Source organism: Myxocyprinus asiaticus, chromosome 38 (genome assembly GCF_019703515.2).
Source record: "Myxocyprinus asiaticus isolate MX2 ecotype Aquarium Trade chromosome 38, UBuf_Myxa_2, whole genome shotgun sequence".
Classification (NCBI taxonomy): Eukaryota; Metazoa; Chordata; class Actinopteri; order Cypriniformes; family Catostomidae; genus Myxocyprinus; species Myxocyprinus asiaticus.
Window position 1 is genome coordinate 25,025,039 of NC_059381.1, and position 21,314 is coordinate 25,046,352.

Consider the following 21,314-nt stretch of genomic DNA (forward strand, 5'->3'; position numbering starts at 1 on the left):
GAATCAGAAGATCTCTCTCTCACCATCTTTTGCACTTTTTATTATACACTATTTCTTTTAAAGCATTATAATCTCTGGCTTGCTAATTAAATCCTAGAACAGAAGAGAAAGATCAGGAAGGACAGGCCAACTAGTGTCCAGCACTGAGCTATTTTTGGTCATTCTAGATTCTCAGTTCTTTAATAGTGCAGGAGGAAGATTTCAGCCGGTTTCACAGAGTATCTCTCTGCATGGAGATAATAATAATGAATAAATCAGCTTTATATGTCAAGACAGTCTAAGCTATTCTATTGTATAGCTATTGTAATGTATTTAGCTTTGACTTCATTATAGTGTGTACAATTGCTCAACATTTTTTTATTTTGTACATATATAGTGGGCACAGGGGCTAGTTGTTATGGGTTATATCTCATTAACATTACGATTTCGAGTCAAAGTCCTAATGTAAAAAAAGTATGTGTTCTCTACCAGAGGTTTTGTATGTTGGTTTCAAACACCTAGTTCAAAGTCCTCATAAATTAGGAGAATCTTTGTGAATTTTACAAGTAATTTTCTTTTCACTGTCATCAGATTTTTGCTATAGTAATTGGGTAAACAAGTGAATATATTCAAATCACACTGGAAAACATAAAGGCAAGCATCAACTATATTATGAAGAGAGTTTTTTACTGAAAGGTATAAATGTGTTCTTAGGACATATGTATTTTTTTTTTATCAAAGTCAGTTGGGGCATGTTGTCACATGTTAAATTCATGTCATAAATTATTATTTGTCAGTTACAGTATTTGTCAGCCAAAACAATGTTTTCATATTTTTTAAAGTTACTTTTTAAAAAATTATTTTTGTTTTGTTTCATTAATCATTTTGTGCCTAATAATTGTTTACTTTTAAATTTAGCTGGAAAGCCTATAATGCTGTTTAGTGCAGGCATAGATTTAAATATAGGCATAGATTTTGTTTTGGTGGTTGTTATGGGGGAAACCTTCATCAGTGTTTACATGAAACCTACTTCACTGGTTTAGTGTCAAGTTCCATTGTGACAGCTTGCCCCATATAGTGTGACAACATGCTCACAAAAGGTCAACGATGAACTGTATCTTTTTTTCCTGGGCAAAAACAGTAAAACCTTTCAAAACTTTTTCGTAGCTAAGACTTTAAGGTATATGGCTATGCAGAAATTGATTTCCAAATAAACATACTCTTAGAAATATTCACTGAAATAAAAAATGTGACAAGTAGCCTTTCTCCCCTGTTATGTTTAGGAAATACTATATACGTTTTTTTTTGTATATCAGTTAAATTTTCTTTATTCATACCTTTGAATAATAGTGTGAACATGCTGTTGACAAGGTTCCCACACTCCCACTCAGTGAAATACTGAAATATTGCTGGTTGTCATATACCGTCTAGCCTGATTTGTCGTGCAAGAGAAATAAGCACCTGGTTCGTGCGTGGAGAATTAGTCTGCGGATGGATGAAAGACAGAAGATGGTTGCCCACCAATCATGACACCTCATATCTCTCTCTTTCTCTCTCTTTCTATAAACACTCGACTCAGTAGCACAGAGCTCAATTACCCCTGCTCTGTCTCCAGGCTCCTCCTGGCACATTTAGATTGTGTATTTTATCATTCCAAATTGACATTTATGCTTTTACTCCTATTGTTTTTTCCACCGTTCCCACCGCTCATGTTGTGCAATTTATTTTAATCCCTGTCATGGCATGGCCTATAGCCTAGCAGAGCCTGGCTGCAGTAATTTCACCATTGCCATGCGCTGGAAACAAGAAGCCTCCACGCAGAGCTGTTGTCCTACCTCCATTCCGTCTCCGTCTCACCAACACAGACTCCTTTCTTCGGGCCCGTTCACACTTGCTTCTGTCTTTGTAGATTAGAGAGACACCTCTGTTGTTCCTGGTTCCAGGGTTCCCACAGATATGGAAAACGTGGAAATAGTAGGGAATTTTAATATTTTATTTCCAGGCGTAGAAAAGTCATGGAAAATTATCTTTTAATTTTTTTAGGTATACTTTGCTCTGAAATATTTTACCAGCTAGAAATGGACCCTTTTCATATTTCCAATTTTGCAGTATGAATTTTAACTTTTGTGGGGTCAGTGTTAATCTCATCAACAAAATCACTGACAAACGAGAATCTGAGACGAAAAAGACGCATCATGACGATAATTAAACGATTTTATTAAAGCATACCGTTGACGAAAATATGACAAGGAAAAAATAATGCTGCAAGATATTTACAGTGCTAGATATAAACGGAAGAATAAACATCTAGAGAAACATCTGTTTTTAGAAGAAGATATTAGGTATGGTTAATTTAATCCAATAATCCAGTGTGTTTCCCCGCTTTAGCTGCACGAGTTGAACACTGGCAAAATAAACCGCTTTAAAATGGGTTAATTGCCTCACTCAAATGCATCCTATTTATTCATGAGATTAATCACTATATCCACCACATATATGTAATAATACAATCCTTACATCTGTAAAGACAATGAAGCGAATAAACAGGTGAACTTGGACTAAATTATGAGCTAGTCATAATTTAGGAAATTACGTTGCGTAACTTGTGTTGTGAATACACTGGCTACTTAAAAAAATAAAAATAAAAAATGCTACATGCAATGCAATATCCTAAACTGGCTAAACATGGAAAATCAGTAACAGTTGTTAAAGCGTGAAGAATATAGTAGACTAATTTCTAAAGAGTTGCAATAATACTTCAGTGTATTCCTTATATGCTATTATTTCAGGAGCTCTGGTTTTCACAACAAGAAAAGTTGTACAGTATTTCTGTAAATATCTTTTATAGGTTCAATACATGTTTAAATTAAGAACATTTAAAAAAAATTTTTTTTTGCTAAATGTTCAAATGTTTGATTTAAGTGTGGTCTGTTCGAAGTTTGACACGTTTTTGTCCTTTTGCCACAAAAAAAACTAATATGTTATTTTCGCTGACTAAAATAACATTACATTTTAGTCAGAGTAAAACTGACTCAAATATATAAATATGACATGATGAAATATCGACTAATTTAAAAGGAGATTTTACAAGAACATTTTCAAAAGATTATAACTATGACTAAAACAAAACAACATTTTATTTTTATTTTTTATTAACACTGTGTAGGGTAAACTTCTAAGCCAGTGTTTCCCAACCATTATGCCACAATAGTGTGCCGTGAAAGATTGTCAGGTGTGCCGTGGAAAATTATCAAATTCCACAAAATAAATAAATGCATAAATAAAAAAAAATAAAAAACATAATCCAGGTCAGACTCCTGCTTGATTGATTACAGCAGTAGTCAGTCACGTGCTTGGCAACCACAGTCCTACCAAGGCAGATCGTTTGATTGGTTACAGCTATGGCTAATCGCACGCTTGGCTACAGCAGCGCGTGCACAGTGAATCTGTGTCTGACAGGAATTGAGCTTGAACTCTGAAGAAGAGGCACTCGTGAAACATCTCATTTGTAAACGAGCTGAATGACCTGGTACATGTACCGTCCGTCTGAATGAGAGGGGCATGTTGTTTGTTCACTTCGGCTTCTTTTGTCTTCCTTGTTCATCAAGGAGAGAAAAGGGTGGAAGAGCTATGATTAATATGTAAAATTGAGTGATGTTTATACACGTTAAAGGATTTCACGTCTCACGTCAGTGCTGCCGAATACATTGAAGTCTATGAAGTGACACCATTTACACCAAAGTGTTTTTCCCACACGTTTTTGGTTCACAAATAAAGTCTTTGAGAGTGCAAAGCAAAAATAAATATTTAAAAACTGTCCAAATTTGTGAAGAGATATTGAATGTTTCATAATTTATTTTATATTAAATATTACCTTTTCGTTTCCGAGTATCAGAGACCCCAGTTATTGAACTGATTTAAATTCGCCAAGAAAACGCTTAGACCTAAACATAAACGAGTCCTTTTATTACTTTCTGCTATCAAAGCAACTTCCAGTTTTTTCTCTCTCTTCCAAATACATGTTTTCAATGTTTATTGTGCACATCTCCTGCTTTCTTGCGTGGCAAACTCGTAAAATCGTCCCTCTGTGATGCTTTCTGCAACACTTGTCATGTGGAGGGCAATGTGGCGCTTGACACTGGCATTGAACGGAGCTTTGACGCCTCGACTCAACTCATGTGAAATGTACTATACAATGACGAAAGAACATTTTTGAAACTCAAAATTATTATTATTAGGCTATTATTGTCCTCTTGTCTGATAAAAGTCATGTAGGAAATGATATTGTAGATCTGCTTTGTGTTTATAATTCTTATACTGAAGTCAGTAGATTTGTAGCCATGCAAGGTTTAATAAAGGAGAAGGTAAGGACGTTATTGAAACTCACTATTATTAGATTATTGTTGTCTTTTTGGATGAAAAATAATGCTCAGACTGAAGGAAGACTATAGATCTGCTTTGTTCTTTTAATGCTTAAACACTATAAAGTCTCTTGGTAGATTTCGGTCATGAACGACTCAAAATGATTCACTGACTCACTCACACCTAGTGACATTTCCGGAAGGGGTCACTGAACTAATCAGTTAATAAAATTACAAATTTGTGACACAGAAGTAAGCCACACCAAAATACCCTCTGTTTTTGCAACTAGTTTTGCACAATTGTGCAGTTAATTTGCTTTACTTGAATCATTAAAATTGCTGGAATTGGTGCTTTTAGCTAATTCTTAAAAAAAATATCTCCAGAAATTTTTTTCGTGGACCAGTGATTCTCTCACCTTTTTGCCCTTCATGAGCTTGCATTTCTTAATTTGCAAGAACATATCTACAAATTAGAAAAGAAGCAAATTTGTTGTTTTTTCATTACCCAATTAGTGCTCTTGCCACCTGTGACCTCATTACACAGCATACCTAATTGACTTGACTTGACTACTTGGTGTGCCGTGGTATTTTGTATTATATATGTGTGTATATATATATATATATATATATATATATATATATATATATATATATATATATATATATTGTAATCTAGAACAACTGGAAAAGTAATGGAAATTTGTTGGTCAAAAGGTGTGGGAACCCTATGGTTATGTAAAAGTAACTAAACCAAGCGCTTACTATCATCTATGTGCAGTGGGGAGCAGGGAAGAGATGCATGTTGTATATCTTTGTTTTGTCTATTTACATATGCAGAGGAAGCCAAAGAGAGGATATTTTCAATGTGATGTCTTCAGTTTCTTATTGATATGCCTTAAATGTAAATGCATCTCTTTGTTTTTTTGAGAAGGATAAAGCCTGGGTGGCAGAGCAGGAATTCTCAAGTCAGACGAATAGGCCTTTAGTGAGGCTGTATAGTGTCGCTTTTGCTCTGTTGCTTGTCGACTATTTTGTTTGCCTCCGCCGCTTGCTCACTGAATCAAAACTCAATTATTAATAAACACTGCTAAATGGTGAAGAACAGAAAAGCTCAGAGAAAAAGAAACACGGCCTTGTGAAAAGAGAGTGATGGAGGCTGGTGGGAAATAAATGAGTGGCAGAGGACAGAATAGATTCACAGCTGTTTCGTGTCCTAATAAATCAGATATAATGAAGCCAGTGTTGTAAGCGGAAATTTTCATGAGGGAATGAGCTCACACTGTAAGAGAGCAGTCTGTGAGGCCTTACAAATGCTGGTGTTGTGAAACTGTGAAATGAATCTATTTTGGAAGTTTACGATCTTATATAGAACCAATAGGACTGTTTTACAAACCTCCCGTTCCTCATAAACTACTGTAATCCAGGTTGAAATTTTGTTATTGCCTTTATTAAAGTAATTTCAATAGAAAATGGCCTACATTAGCTGCTTTTGTCTAAATGCCTTGGGATAGGAATAATACATTTCCTTTATTGTGGGTTATGTAATTTTTAAGAGGCATACATTTAAAAAATAAAGAAATTGGGCCATTAAAGGTATGAGCTTTAATGGCCTGTCTCTTACTCATACTTTCCTTTTTCATGTGATGTATGATTTCAATCACCAGCTATATTTACTTTTCTGTTTCTGAAGTCATTACAGGAATGTTTTTGAACCAAAATACAATTTTCCCATGAGTACTGAATATCCCATGGAGGAAAATGTCAGATGAACTTGATGTTGTTTTGTCTCCTCTTTTATGTTTAAGTGGCCATACCATCCATCGTAAAAAAGTTCCATACAACAAATTCATGGACAGTCCAGCCATTCCTACACACCCTGTGCGGCAATCAATGCAGTATCTCCTTCCACAGACTTCTGAAACGGCCCCCTATCTTCTGCCTCCTGTTTGGGCAAGACCTACATGTTATAGTGAGAGGTTTCCTATTTAAGCTTTTCTATATAACGCAGTACTAATAACAGCAGTCGCCTGTAATCTCTGCATAACTCAACTGACTTTAGCCCCCTTCCCTTGCTGTGCACCGTATGATCCACATTCTGTATATTGGAGGCACAGGAGCGGCCTATTGTCCCTCTTTGATTCCACCATTTCATACTGAGGCCCTTGTCAGGTTGTTCTCACATGTGAAAGAGAAAAGAATCCCACTATGCTCTCCTTTTATTTTGCCCGAGCCTTTCTCCATTGAAGGCCACTGTCACATCAGTCCATTATGAGCCCCCTTCTTCTGTGGCTGTCGCATCAATTTCGGCCGACTACGCCCGGTTGCCATAAAAAAACAAAGAAAGATGCCATGGTCGTGGCAGTGCATTAAGCATATTAAAAGCACAAGTTCCTCCATGCTTTTGTGTGAGAATATAGAGAGTAGCCGGGCTGGCTTTGATGGGCATGTCATTGGGCGATAATCCAGTGTTTTGAGCACCATTGTTGGAGCCAGAGAGTTCCTCCAGAGTTCCTCTGGCACTGTAAGCTGAAAGAATGGGGCTTTGTGCCTGGCCTGGTTTGTCGCGCTCTGTTTTTAGAGCTCTCTGACATACTGCATGTGGAGAGATTACACAGGCCTGGCCCTCAGACCGTAGCCGATCTCCCGTCGGTCTCAAATCCTTTTTTTATCTCTGAACCTCTTCTTACGGGACACAAAGGCGCTTTGAATCTCTTGCTTTCCCTCTCTTTTCACAGGCCCCTTGAAAAACTAGCTTCCGTTTGGCCTTATGCACTGATGTCAGGAGGTGCAGTGGATGGTGTGAAATGTGCATTATCATATTTGCTGTGTGATCTTTGAAAAATGTACAGTCATTAAAATTTAAACAAATAAAGGTGAAATAAAGAACACCTATAAACCCAGGCCTTTGTGGTAGCCGGCGCTGATAATTAAATTTTTACAGGAAGCACTCTGGACTATTTTAAGCATCTGTTAAATCTCTGGACACTCTTGATTGCATTGTTTGCAGATATCATGGGGTGGGGCAAATATTTTGTGTGTGTGTGTACATGTTTATACTACATTGTGGGGACCAAATGTAGTATAAATATCATGGAAGTCTATGGAGAGTCCCCACAATGATAAAAGTGTGTGTGTGTGTGTGTGTGTGTTGTCAGATGTATGGAAAGAGCCAATCTTCCTGTATGTCTGTTTATTATGTTTTATTTTGTTTGCAGGCTACAAAGGCAAAGCAAGGCATGTTCATTTTTATAGCACATTTCATACACAATGGCAATTCAAAGAGCTTTACATATACATTTTAAAGGAAATACAAGATACATAAAAAAACAAATAAAAAAAACAATTAAGAACAAGAAATAAGAGTAAAAAGTAATAAAATAAATTTGGAAAACATTTAAAATGATTAAAATGAGTAAGAAGAAAAAGAATATTAAATTGTTAACACTATCCATAGCTGTTGTTAACCTTCCCTGAATAAACAGAGGATAACTAAGTTGTTATCACCATCCGTAACTGTTGTTAACCTTCCTTGATCAAACAGAGGATAACCAAAAAAAAGTTATATAAAAATAAAATAAAAAGAATAAAATAGAATAATTAAAATGAAAAAAAGACAAAAGCAAAATGATTCAGTGAAATCAATAATTGCAGCACAATGCTCAGTCAGATAATGCATAGCTAAACAGATGTTTTCAGTCTGGATTTAAATGTGGCGACTGTTGGGGCACATTTAACCTCTTCTGGAAGCTGGTTCCAGCTGCGGGTGGCATAATAGCTAAACGCTGTCTCACCTTGTTTTGAGTGAACCCTATGTACTGTATGTCTAACTGACTTGATCCTAATGATCTGAGAGGTCTGTTAGGTTTATATTCAACAAGCATATCTGAAATGTATTTAGGTGCTAGGCTATTGAGCGATTTATAAACGAGTAATAATACTTTAAAATCAATTCTAAATATAACTGGAAGCCAGTGTAAAGATGTGAGGACTGGAGTAATATGCTCAGATTTTTTGGTTCGGGTGAGAATCCTGGCAGCAGCATTCTGAATGAGCTGCAGGTGTCTAATAGTTTTTGGGAAGGCCGGTTAGGAGTCCATTGCAGTAGTCTACCCTACTGGTGATGAATGCATGAACAAGTTTCTCTAAGTCTTGACTGAATGCAAAACATCTAATTCTGGCTATATTTTTTAGATGATAGTAGGCTGATTTAATTATTGCTTTGATGTGACTACTGCAACTAAGATCTGACTCCAAAATGACACCAAGATTACTTTATTTTTTGTCTTTAGGCCTTTGGAGTCAAGGTATGTATTCACCTTTGGAATATCGCCTTTGTTGCCAAATACAATGACCTCTGTCTTGTCATTGTTTAACTGAGGGAAGTTTTGGCACATCCAACAGTTAATTTCATCAGTGCACTGGCACAGAGTGTCAATGGGGCTGTAGTCATTTGGCGATAGGGCTAGATAGATCTGGGTATCTTCTGCATATCTATGGAATGCAATTTGGTTCTATGGGAGGTCTAGTGGGAGCATATACAGGTTGAACAGGAGCGGTGCAAGAATTTAGCCTTGTGGGACTCCGCACGTCATGGATGTCCACTCAGATTCATAGTTGCCTGATAAAGATAGCATGATACAATTCCACATTTAAGTAAATAAAAATTAACACCTTATTGTATCCAACTCTTAAACACTAAATCAAAATAAATAATTTCTCCTACTTGTGATGGAATTTCCTAATTTATGAAAAATGTGTTTTACTACTAATGCAATTTGAATTTTTTTTTATTAAATATTACTTGAATATGTTTAAAATAGTATTATAATTATTCTCACCTATACTAGATTTTGTTTCAGTGCAATTAATAAAATCATGTTTGATTAGATTTTTATTAATATATTTTTTTATAGTTTTAAAATATAATTTTAAAAGGTTTTTATTAAAAAATAATAAAAAATGCAAATATTGACTATATTTCAACTATATATTTGTTTTAATTTGTTAAATTATAAATATTAAATCAATGATTTAGTGTACAAACATGTCAGGATCTAAAAGGCATTACAAATGTATTATTTAAAAAAATGTACATTTCAAATCAAATTTTTGCTTTAAGGTTTTCATGCTTGCAGAGTATTCAACCTAATTAAAATCTAGATATGTGTTAGTTCTCCTCCTAGCAATGGATTTTATCACAGTCTTCCTTTGTGTCTGCTTAGATCTGATTATTCATAATCGATTTTTATGTCTGTTGCAGACATTTTACCTCTCAGTACTTCAGCTGAAATCTTTCATGCTTGACTACGAAACAGTAAACTCCTGCTTTGAATCAAATTAACTTGAACATTGGAATACTTTTCGTTTGAATTGTCTAAAAAGTATGCCACAAACAGTATCCTATGAGGGAACATAAAGAAAAAGATGTTCTGTGATTAACCTCTCATCTCTCTCTCTCTCTCAGGTGCATCAAGTCATCACAGTCAGTCTGCTCTTCGACCTCCTCTGCACCCTCCACACAACCACCACCAGTCGTCAGCTAATTCCCTCAACCGCAACAACCAGGCCAGCCGTCGGAACCAGAGCCATGTGCCAAATATGGCCCCGGCAGATGGACCTTCAACCCCTGAGTCCGTCCAGCTCCAGGACAGTTGGGCACTCAACAGCAGTGTCCCGTTGGAAACACGGTTAGTTTCACAAATAAGCCAGCAGCATGCCTGCCAGGATTGCCTAAATTCCCTTTTTTGCAAAAATAAAGCTGTTTTTTAATCGTCATTAACTGTGTAATGAAAATACGTTTTGTGATGTTGCAGTCAAACTAATATGACTTCATTCATTCTTCATGTTGATTAGTTAATGATCTTTTAACCTTTGTGCCCTGGTAAAGGTGATATTATTGCGTTCATTGTTTTTGTTGCTAAACCCTATACACAGTATATATATATATATATATATATACACTACCGGTCAAAATTTTTGAAACACTTTTTTTATTTTTATTTTATTTTTCACATTTTAGAATAATAGTAAAACTATGAAATAACATAAATGGAGCTATGGGAATTATGTTGTGACTATAAAAATCCAAAATAAATCAAAACTGTGTTATATTTTAGCATCTTCAAAGTAGTCACCCTTTGCCTAGAATTTGCAAACATGTACTCTTGACATTTTCTCAACCAACTTCATGAGGTATCACCCTGGGATGCTTTTTAAACAGTATTGAAGGAGTTCCCATCTGTGTTGGGCACTTATTGGCTGCTTTTCTTTATTATTTGGTCCAAGTCATCAATTTCGAAAACTCTTTTTTTATTATTATTACATTTTAGTTTTATAATGAAATTAATTAATATGGTGGCACAATTATATTTTTATCTACAAAACTAATTTCAAACATTTAAGCATACGCCTTCAGATCAAAAGATTTTTAAGATCATGAGAAACATTTCAGAGGCCATTTACATGACAACGTTTTCAACTAAAAACGTAAAATGTTTTATGCGTTTTGGCTGTTCGTGTACACACGACAACGGCGTTTTGGGGCCTGAAAACCCAAACTTTTGAAAACGGGTTTCAAAATGCACATTTTTGAAAACGATGCCGTTATCGTCTCCGTGTAAACATACAAAAATGTGAATTTGTGAAAACGTTGACGTCATGTGCATGCCTATTACATGTTATATAAAGAATGATGGATTGATAGGCATCAATTTGAGATGTATAATTATCAATATGAATACTGATGTCTGTGCAAATAACAATAATCAACAATTTATTAATCTGGAGTGTTTTGTATGGCGTGTGAACATTGCACAGTAAGCAGAACCTGCAATTTGAAAATCTTGAAATTAATGTATGAATTCAGATGGGAAAAATGTATTTGTATTTTAAATGTTATTTATTTATTTACTTGATTTTATTTGATGTACCTTTACCCTGCAATTCATTCACCCACCGCTTATGTATATAGCCTATAGACAGAGATGTGATGCCATGTACAGTATTCAGTGATATGCTTAGAATATGAAAACATGAGGCAGTGAAAATGCGTGTTAGATCCAGTGTACACAAGACCTCTCTGTCCATCAGAAGATATCCATATATCAGAGTTCTGTCTGACATCCAAAACCAGTCAATATCAACAGCTTGTTATGTTAACTTACTCTCCTACCAGCCCAAGAGTCAGCAGGGGGAATACAGAAGAAGGCAGGAGATGAAGTGATGGTAAAAATGAGCGGAGTTTATTGAATAATCTTGAGAGTTCAGTCTATAGGCATGCGCGTGAGTACTTCAAAACAACGTGCGAGACATTAAAAACAACAGTGGTGGACTACAGGACTGTGTTTGTGCTGCTCAAGATTTTTAGTTTATTGACGCTTCTCCAGCAAAGTAATTGTAGTAATAAAGCAATCTCATTGTCCGTCCAGACAAAATTGCTCGATGCTTTCGCCATCTTCATTGTTTGTGTTCACCGCTCTGTGGAAGAATGCTTATGTACACAGGCGCGTAGTGTTTCTTTACAAAGTGACATCGGCAACTACTGGCCTGGCATGCATAATACAGCATTTTAAGTCATTTTCGTGGATCCGTGTGAACAGGGATCGTTTTGACAACGTTGTCGTCTATACGCGAAACTTTTCAAAAACACAAAGGAAAAACTTTTCCGTTTTTAGTACATCACAGTTGTGTAAACGTACCCTCAGTCAAGTGTTTCAAAACTTTTGACCGGTAGTGTATATACATTAAAATTATAGAAAATTAATGATTTATATATATATATATATATACACACACACACACACACACATACATATAATCATAATTATATTACTTAAATGGTAGAAAATAAATTATTTATATATTTGTATAAAATAAATTATAAGAAAGAATATAAATTATGCTTGTTTTGTTTAGAATTATACTTTTAAAAAAATCTTTAAAAATATACATTTTAAAATTTGTAAAATATATAAAAAAATATTTATACATAAAAAACGGAAAAGGGGAAATACAAGAAGCAAATGAAAACTCGCTAATAATGAAAAACAGACTTTAGTCTGCTTGCAGACTAAAACATTCATTTTTTATTATTATTTTAAAAATTACAAAACTGCTTATTTAAAAATGTTTTAATTGCTAATTATTTTTTTAAATATTTAATAGCATTTAATAAATATAGATTTTGTTTTGGATCTCTGCATTTGCTGCATGTGATTCAGTCTCCAGTCTAAAGCACACAGAGACAAAAGACACAAACCCATTTCAGACACCCACCCAGAGACAAAGCCCACAGAGACCCTCACCAAACACTTAGTCACACGCCATCACACACACACCATTCATATATCACACATACGGTAAATTCTGTCACACTGAGGTGTCTACTGCGTCTCTGTGGGTTGTGTTTTTTGTTTTTTTGTTTTTTACGTTAGTATAGTATATCTTATCGGCAGTGTGGTGGCTCACTTCCCTTGACTAAACAGTACACCCCTCTATGCAATATGAACTATTTATGAGACACACTCTCTTGGTGTCTATTTCTTGTTCTCATTCTCTCTCTTTCTTCATTTTCCATCCCCCTTTCATTCAGATGTTTTATTCACCAGGTGCTCTGATACACACCACAGCCCAGTTCCTTACGTACTCCACCCAGCACCACGCTGTGTGTCCAATACCCTGTCGGCACACATTCACACCACTGATTCCATGAGCAGCATGCTACATCACAAGGCCACACACACCCACCATGTCCATCACCGCCACACTGATTCCTCTCGCTGTCTCTCTCTCTGTCTCCCTGTCTCTCTTTCCCATTAAAAATTTTGAAACTTGCTTTCAGATATAGCAAGTGATGCCTGAAAAATAGGTCATGCAATGGCATGCATGCAAAAAAGGGCTGCAACAGCGTGTTCGGGATACGCAAAGTTCTACTTTGAAATCTAGAGTGCTGAATGGGGCCATATGATGACAGATTGGTTGAGAGTCACAGAAAGTGAGGAATGTGCAGCTGTCACATGAGATGAAGTGTCTCAGTGGTTGGGAGTCTGGAGTGGAGGGGACCCAGGTGGGGTGGCGGGCAGGATTTTTGGAGGGAGTTACAATTGGAATTTTTGTCCCAATGTGCAGCTGCATCCTAGTTCATCATGAAGCAGAGTCCAGTTTTCAGGGACTGCATGGTTCCCAAACACACTCACCAGGGTTTCCGATAGCTGGGTTTTGAGTGTTAAAACATCCCAATGTCTGACAAGTTCAACATTATCAGACACAATCAGACTCATTGAGCATGTTTGCACGCACGTTCTTACACTGATTAGGCCTAATAAGCCGACGTTGTGTATGGTCATGGTAACGCTTTAAATGGCATCCCTCTTTCAGGATTACAAAACTGATTGACACTTTTGCCCATTACCCCAATTTTGCACTGCATGCAAACAACTTTACCTGCGTTCTTACCTGCTTATCCATTGTGCAAGTGTTGTGATCATACCTGTTTACACTTTGTTGTCAAAGCTCACATAAAATGAGGTTTTCTTAAAGTCGCACTGAAGTGCCTTGACCAGCACTGTTCGATTTGCTGATTTGACATATTTCCTACTGAAACAGGAATTGGGGGCAGGACAACTCATCCCATTTTTAAAAATAGCCAATAGGTTTAAGTTTACAGCCACAGACACACACACACACACACCCCTTTCCACCCTGCTGCTCATGTCAGAATCGCTTACCGGGAAAACTTGTGAAGCGATACCGGCCAGCTTTTCAAAAATTTTGAGAATCGAATGTTATAACTCTCAACATTACTAAATAACCAGCCCACAAACGCACACGGCACATTGTGGTCTTTGCTTACAATGAGGCGGAAGCTGTTGTGCCAATACAGATGAATGTGAAACAAGTGAGTTAAAAACAATATATCCATGTTTTTAATCACAGTACACCAAACATAATCAATAAAGAACACTTACTCGAACTGTACATCCCAAGAAATCTCTGGCTGCACAAAAAAATATAAATAAACTCAAACCGCTTGTCCCCGCAACATAAACGCGAATTCTCCGATATTCCTCCTTCGAAGTGTAAAAATTCAAGCCAGTTGTTGTTTTTGATTAAAGATTAAGAGGGCAAACCATTGAGGGGAAAAAACAGCATGCACTGATAGTTTATAATAAAAACAGCAACATCCAATAAGAAAATAAGAATTGTCAATTTTGAATTCATGGTGACTTTAAGTTATCTTTTTTGTGTGTTTAAGCTGATTTTTGATAGTTATCAGCATATTGTTGTGCATGGAAATAAGCTCAATGTTTACTGTGAAAATATTAACACAGCCAATTCCATCCCAATGTTAAAAGTGCTTTGCAGCCACAGAGGTTTCATTTTCCTGGCAGCTTGTGAAGTCCTAATTCGCGATTACAGTGACTGCCTTCTCACTGTAGAATTGTGTTAAAACTGCCGCCTTCTGGAAGAGAAGGTCTCCAGGCTTATGCACATCTCAAGTTGTTGCAGAAAGCTGGACAAATTTGACTTTGTCAGCAGTACGTGTTTTCATAGAAAATAGTCATACAGATAAATTACACGTGAAAAATTATATGACATAAAAATGTGGCAAATTGCAGTTTAACTTATGGTAGCCTTGCCTTTTTGTTTTTTTGTTTTTTTTGTTTTTTCATTAGGAAATAATCCCATGACATTTTTTTGTATTGAAAAGCGAAGTGTGGCATATTGACTATAATAGATGTTTATCATTCATTTGTCTTGATTACAGACAAACATTAATTTTGACAGCACAAATGACATAATATTTTTTTTAACATTTGTCTGGCAGACTGTAATATTCCCGGATGTGTTGTCCAGCACCAAATTTTCTTAACAGACATTCATGGCCACACACTTACACATACAGACAAACGTACTCCCTGATCCTTCAAATGTATCAAGCAGCTTCCAGAAGTTGGACGGACTACCCACAATACCCTGACACTTTTAAGCTCTACTTTTGGCTGGCAGATTAGAATGACTTCTGTCAGGGCATATGGACCTGACCTCAAACACCCTCTGCCTCATATCGCTTTGTCTGTTAGACAGCCCTGTCTGCCAGAAAGTGCAAAGCCAGCACTTTTCTGAACACTTTCGTCCATTAATACCACTGGGTGTTTACAGGCAATTTTGAGCTACTTTCAGCTCTGCCAGGTTTTTATATATATATATATATATATACTGGAGAGTTGTTGGGCCTATTTGACCCACTACTTGTCTGTTACATAGCTATTGGGATAAGTGTAAGTGCGTGTGTGTGTGTATGAAATAGAGAGAGAGTGTCATTCATGCATATACAGTACATGCAAACAAATGCATGAATCACACCAGTGTCGTGGAACCTACATTGAAACTGGAAAAGCTGCTCATAATTTAAAGTTATTCAACTACGGTAAAGCCACCCTTTTGAAAAATCAAATGGATTTAAAGGAATAGTTCACCCAAAAATGAAAATTTGGAGGACATTCACTTGCATTGTTTAGAGGAGGAGGCCTGAAATGAAATCCTAAAGTTTTAAATTCTGTTTTGATGAAGAAAGAAACTCAGATACATCTTGGATGGCCTGAGGGTGAGTAAATTATCAGCAAATGTTCATTTTTGGGTGAACTATTCCTTTAAGCTATTTAAAGGGGACATATTAGATAAAGCTACTGCATTTAAAGGAGACAGTATATTAGATACATAAAATTATAGGTATATATATATATATATATATATATATATATATATATATATATATATATATATATATATGTATATGTATATATATGTATATATTTAAGCAATATCACACAAGCAAGAGTGTGATATGGCCCTCATCAGCACTGCTGTGATTTGGCTGTAGGTAATCACAACAGTGCTTATTTATGCCATTGCTGGTTCAGAACAAATGATGCATCCAAGCCTCTCAAAAACATCACTTTAGAACTACTAGTATCATGGATTGGGCTGTTTCTAAATTGTTATTGGAGAAACAAGGATGTTTGTGTGTGTGTGTGAGAGAGAGAGAGAGAGAGAGAGAGAGAGAGAGAGAGAGAGAGATATGGAGCGTGTGCGATCACCTGTTGATGATGTTGTAGTCTGTTAGTCAGCTTTCTGAAGATAATGTCATTTTGGTGAAATTCATCTATTTGGAAGTGGAAAAACAGCCGTTCAAGCGGGGGTATTCCTCCCTATTTTGCGGTAGCCGGTGCGTAAGAGTCTTTCACTATAGAAACTGCAATCTCCTCCGCCATTTTGAACAGTATGTCCTCTCCAATGTGGAAACTCTGGTAAGAGGTAATTGAGTTTGTGTAATTAATCAGTCTGTTGTGTCTCTCAGCTGTGATGAGCCTTAATGCTGAAGTTGTTAGTGTAAAGCCATTTAAAGCTATTTCCCAGCTTTAGTAGTATAAATAAAAGCGATCACGTAGTGCTGTTGAATGTAAACACTGAGTGATGCTGACTCGCGTCACGTCACCAAGTGGCTCATATTACACACAAAAATGGTCTTTTGCCTCCACCTGCTGGCTAAAATATGTAATGTCACAAAATGAAATGTAAAAAGACAGATAGCTCTTAACACATCTGTAATGCTCTTACACTTTAGTTTAGAATGACACGATCACAAGCGGAGTGATACACACAGTGAAGCGTCCGAGTGCTGATGGTGTGAGACCATCAGTACTCATGGAACGTGTCTCGTCCAATCAGATTCGAGGACCGAAACTAACTGTTTTGTGTGTGTAATATATATAAATACACACACACACAGAGTTAAGTGCATACTTTTTCATTACCCTTTTGTCTTGTAAGTTTACACACCCCTTTCAGAATTTATACAAATATACTGTACGAGATAAAAGATCATTTTTTATTATTTAGTACTAGTTTATTTAGTACTTCCCTTCAGAAGCTACATAACAGGCATTTGCATATATCCCACAAGGCAAAATAATAACAGTTTACACAAATTATCCAAAAAGTTAAAGTCCCCTTTGTTCTTAAAATAATGTGTTGCCTTTGTGAGCATCAATGAATGTTTGCACCATTTGTAATAGTTGTGTATGAGTCCATTAACCCTTAAATGCATACCTCGGGTCTTTAGAGATCCGGGACCTCATTCCACCCCCTGTACCTCATCCATTTTTTGGAGTTGTACCCACACCTCTTTAGTATTCCTCAGTCTATCTCTTATAAATATTGTGACACACAAAAAATGCCAAAATTGCAACAACAAAAAACAATGATAATAATAATTATAATGGTTTAAGCACCAAAAGTGTATAGAGTCTCTAGAGACCCGAGGTATGTAAGAGTGTCAGGTTGTTTTTTGTTTGTTTTTTTGCACTTCCATAAATTATATTTTTTATAATTATTTCATATCTATTTAAGTTTATTTGTGTCTTACAAGAGAAATGAGTACTATATTCATACAAATAAATACTATATCACACTGACTTTCTGTGCAACAATGAACTATCAACAATGGTGAATTATCAGTATTTTATATGCATATACACATACATAATATACATGTTATTTCTTACTCAAGGTGATGCTGATGTTTCAGTGATTGATTTGATTTACATTTGACATTGCTGTTTGATGAAGAAACAACATCGAAGTAAACTTATAGCAAATGTAACACATGAACAGTATGATATGACTATTGTCTTTTGGGTGTACTACTGAAATAATATAAGTTGTGCATCTATTTAGACTCAACCTGTGCCTGAGAAAATACACATAAGCTACACATAAGTTATACATAAATTACACATGTGTAGATTATGTGTTATGTGTAGCTTAATATGTGTGTTATGAACACTCCCCTCAATAACCACCAGAGAGCGCCATCACCCGAGTATTAAGTGTTCTTATGAACTACTATTCCCATCATCCTCAGCTGGACTGATTACAATACACCTGTACCCAATTCATTGACTATTTAAGCACTGCAAACACAGGGCTCAGTGCGAAGTCTTGTTTTTGCCCCTGCTAACATTTCTGAGCATTTTTCTATTCTAGTCTGTCTGCGTTTGAACTACTGCCTGTTATTATCATCTTGCCTTTTGACCTAGATCTGTTCCTGGAATATACTTTGTCATTGTTTTCTGCCTGCCTCGACCCTCTGTCTGTTTTGTGACCATGATTGTTGGATTTGCGTACGTTGCTGTATATTTTGGATATTGACCTCTGCCTGTTGTATATTCTCTGTGACCTTACTAGTAAAGCTGCAAATGGATCTACCTTCTGTTTCTCCTGAGTCAGTGTTACAGAAGACTTCGCCACCTTCTGATCCGGCAGCAATTTTTCAGCTCTCTAACAAACTCTCCACTCAGGCTGGTGTACTGCCAGTTCATCAGCAACAATTACAACGGCTGACCTCGTTGACAGAGATGGTGAAAACGCTGCAAAACCTTCGCCTACCTGCAACAAACCCGTCTCCACCGACACCTCAACCAGATCCAGCGTTGAATCTGACAAAACCGAATCCCATCACTGCCAATCCACGACTCGCCTTCCCAGATAAATTTGACGGCACACCTTCTAAATGTAAGGTATTTCTGATGCAATGCTCGATGTTCATGGGCCAACAACCTACGCTTTATCCCACGGAGGAGAGTCGCATTTGTTTTATATGTTCGCTGCTCACAGGGAGGGCACTGGATTGGGCTACTGCTGTGTGGTCTAACGAGGGTACGGAATTCACTTCCTTCACCAGCTTTAGACAACGCTTTCGTGAGGTGTTTGTACATCCCGAGGGAGGGAGAAGTGCTTGCGATCAGCTGCTCTCTCTCCAACAAGGATGAAACACAGCTGCCGAATATGCCCTGTCATTCCTCACTCTCACTGCACAGACTATATGGGTTGATGACACGCTCAAAGTGCTGTTTCGAAAAGGATTAAACATTGAACTGCAATCGGAGTTGGCATGTCATGATGAAGGGAGAACATTGGACCAATTCATTGATCTTGTCATCCGTATTGACAATCTCATTCACTCGTGGAGACCAGTTAAACTTCCCCTGCAGAATTATCAGCCGACATGCACCGCTGAGGAATCGGTGCCCTTGCAAATAGGGCAGGCACATCTGACTTCAGAGGAGAGAGAACGCTGCATCAGACAACGCCTATGCTTATATTGCGGTCAACCCGGACATTTACGAGCAACCTGTCCTGTACGACCAGCACAACCATCTAAACCGGTGGCGAGTAATGTCTCTCTACCTCTCCATTTAACCTCATGCATTAATGTGCCGGTAATAATTTCCTTCGCATTTAAGTAATTTACCACTCACGTCATGCTCGACTCAGGGGCTGCAGGCAACTTTATTGATGAAGAATTAGCCAGAGAATTTGAGATACCACTAATTCCCTGTAAATTTCCCTTGGCAGTGGCAGCGCTAAATGGATGTCCTCTGGGGACCAGCCATGTTCAATTCACCACCACAGACATCACCATTCAAGTGGGCATCAAACACACTGAACTCACACTTCTCTATATCATTCACTCACCACACAATCCTGTCATTCTTGGAGAGAGAGACAGATATCACAACGGGATTCTACATGCTTCTCCAACTGCCTGAGGTCAGTGATTCCAATATCTGTTGGAGCTGCATCAGTCACAGAGAAAATTGCTGAGGTACCCGAATTACCAAATGAATACACAGATCTGGTGGAAGCCTTCAGTAAAACCAAAGCGTCACAACTTCCCCCCTCACCGTTCCAGTGACTGTGCCGTTGAACTATTACCGGGCACGACACCACCACGAGGCAGGATTTTTCCTTTATCTGAACCTGAAGCCAAGGCCATGAAAAGTTACATTGAGGAGGAGCTGGCCAAGGGTTTCATACGACCATCCACTTCACCTGCTGCAGCTGGATTCTTCTTCATGGGCAAGAAGGTTGGTGGTCTCAGACCTTGAATCGATTATCATGCTCTCAATGATATCACAGTAAAATTTCATTACCCTTTACCATTAGTCCCAGCAGCACTGGAACAGCTACGAACCGCCAAGTATTTCACCAGACTGGATCTGCGCAGCGCATACAACCTCATTCGCAACAGAGAGGGGGACGAATGGAAGACAGCATTTTCCACCAGCAGTGGGCACTATGAATACTTGGTCATGCCTTTTGGACTTGCCAATAGTCCTTCAGTGTTTCAGTCCTTCATCAACTATGTCTTCAGAGATATATTGAACCGATGGGTGACTGTATACATCGACATTCTCATTTATTCCAATACCCTGGAAGAACACATCGGACATGTCAGAGCCGTTCTTCAGTGTCTAATCTCACACCAGCTCTACGCCAAGGCCGAGAAGTGTGAGTTTCATCAGACATCTGTGTCGTTCTTGGGCTACATCCTGAGCTCTGATGGGGTCGCCATGGATGACAACAAGGTGCGGGCGGTCTTACACTGGCCTCAACCATCCTCTCTGAAGGAACTACAACATTTTCTGGGGTTCGCTAACTTCTACAGATGGTTCATCAGGAACTTCAGCATGATTGCTGCACCCCTTACATCCATGCAAAGAGGAGGGGGCACCAAACTATGTTGGTCTGCATCAGCATTACAAGCCTTTAAGGACCTCAAAGCCCGCTTCACCTCCGCTCTCATTCTGCATCATCCGAATCCAGACTATCCATTCGTTGTCGAGGTGGATGCCTCAAACACCGGGATCGGAGCCATTCTCTCACAACACCATGGGTCACCTCCGAAACTCTACCCCTGTGCCTTCTATTCCTGAAAACTCTCCACAGCAGAACAAAACTACGGTGTGGGGAACCGAGAATTACTCGCCATGAAAGCAGCCCTGGAGGAATGGTGACATTGGCTGGAGGGGGCAAAGCATCCATTTCTCATGTTGACAGATCATCGGAACCTGGAATATCTGCACTCAGCAAAGAGATTGAATCCACGGCAGGCCAGGTGGGCACTATTTT

General features: G+C 37.6%; 1 protein-coding gene across 1 annotated transcript in view; it reads left to right on the forward strand.

Moving 5' to 3' along the window:
• The window catches only part of tenm2b (teneurin transmembrane protein 2b), a 295,557-nt gene that overhangs the window by 187,877 nt on the left and 86,366 nt on the right, over positions 1–21,314 (forward strand). The window contains exon 5 of the mRNA XM_051677764.1: positions 9,805–10,027. Within this exon, the coding sequence (XP_051533724.1) occupies positions 9,805–10,027 (223 nt within the window). The remainder of the gene's footprint in view (positions 1–9,804; positions 10,028–21,314) is intronic.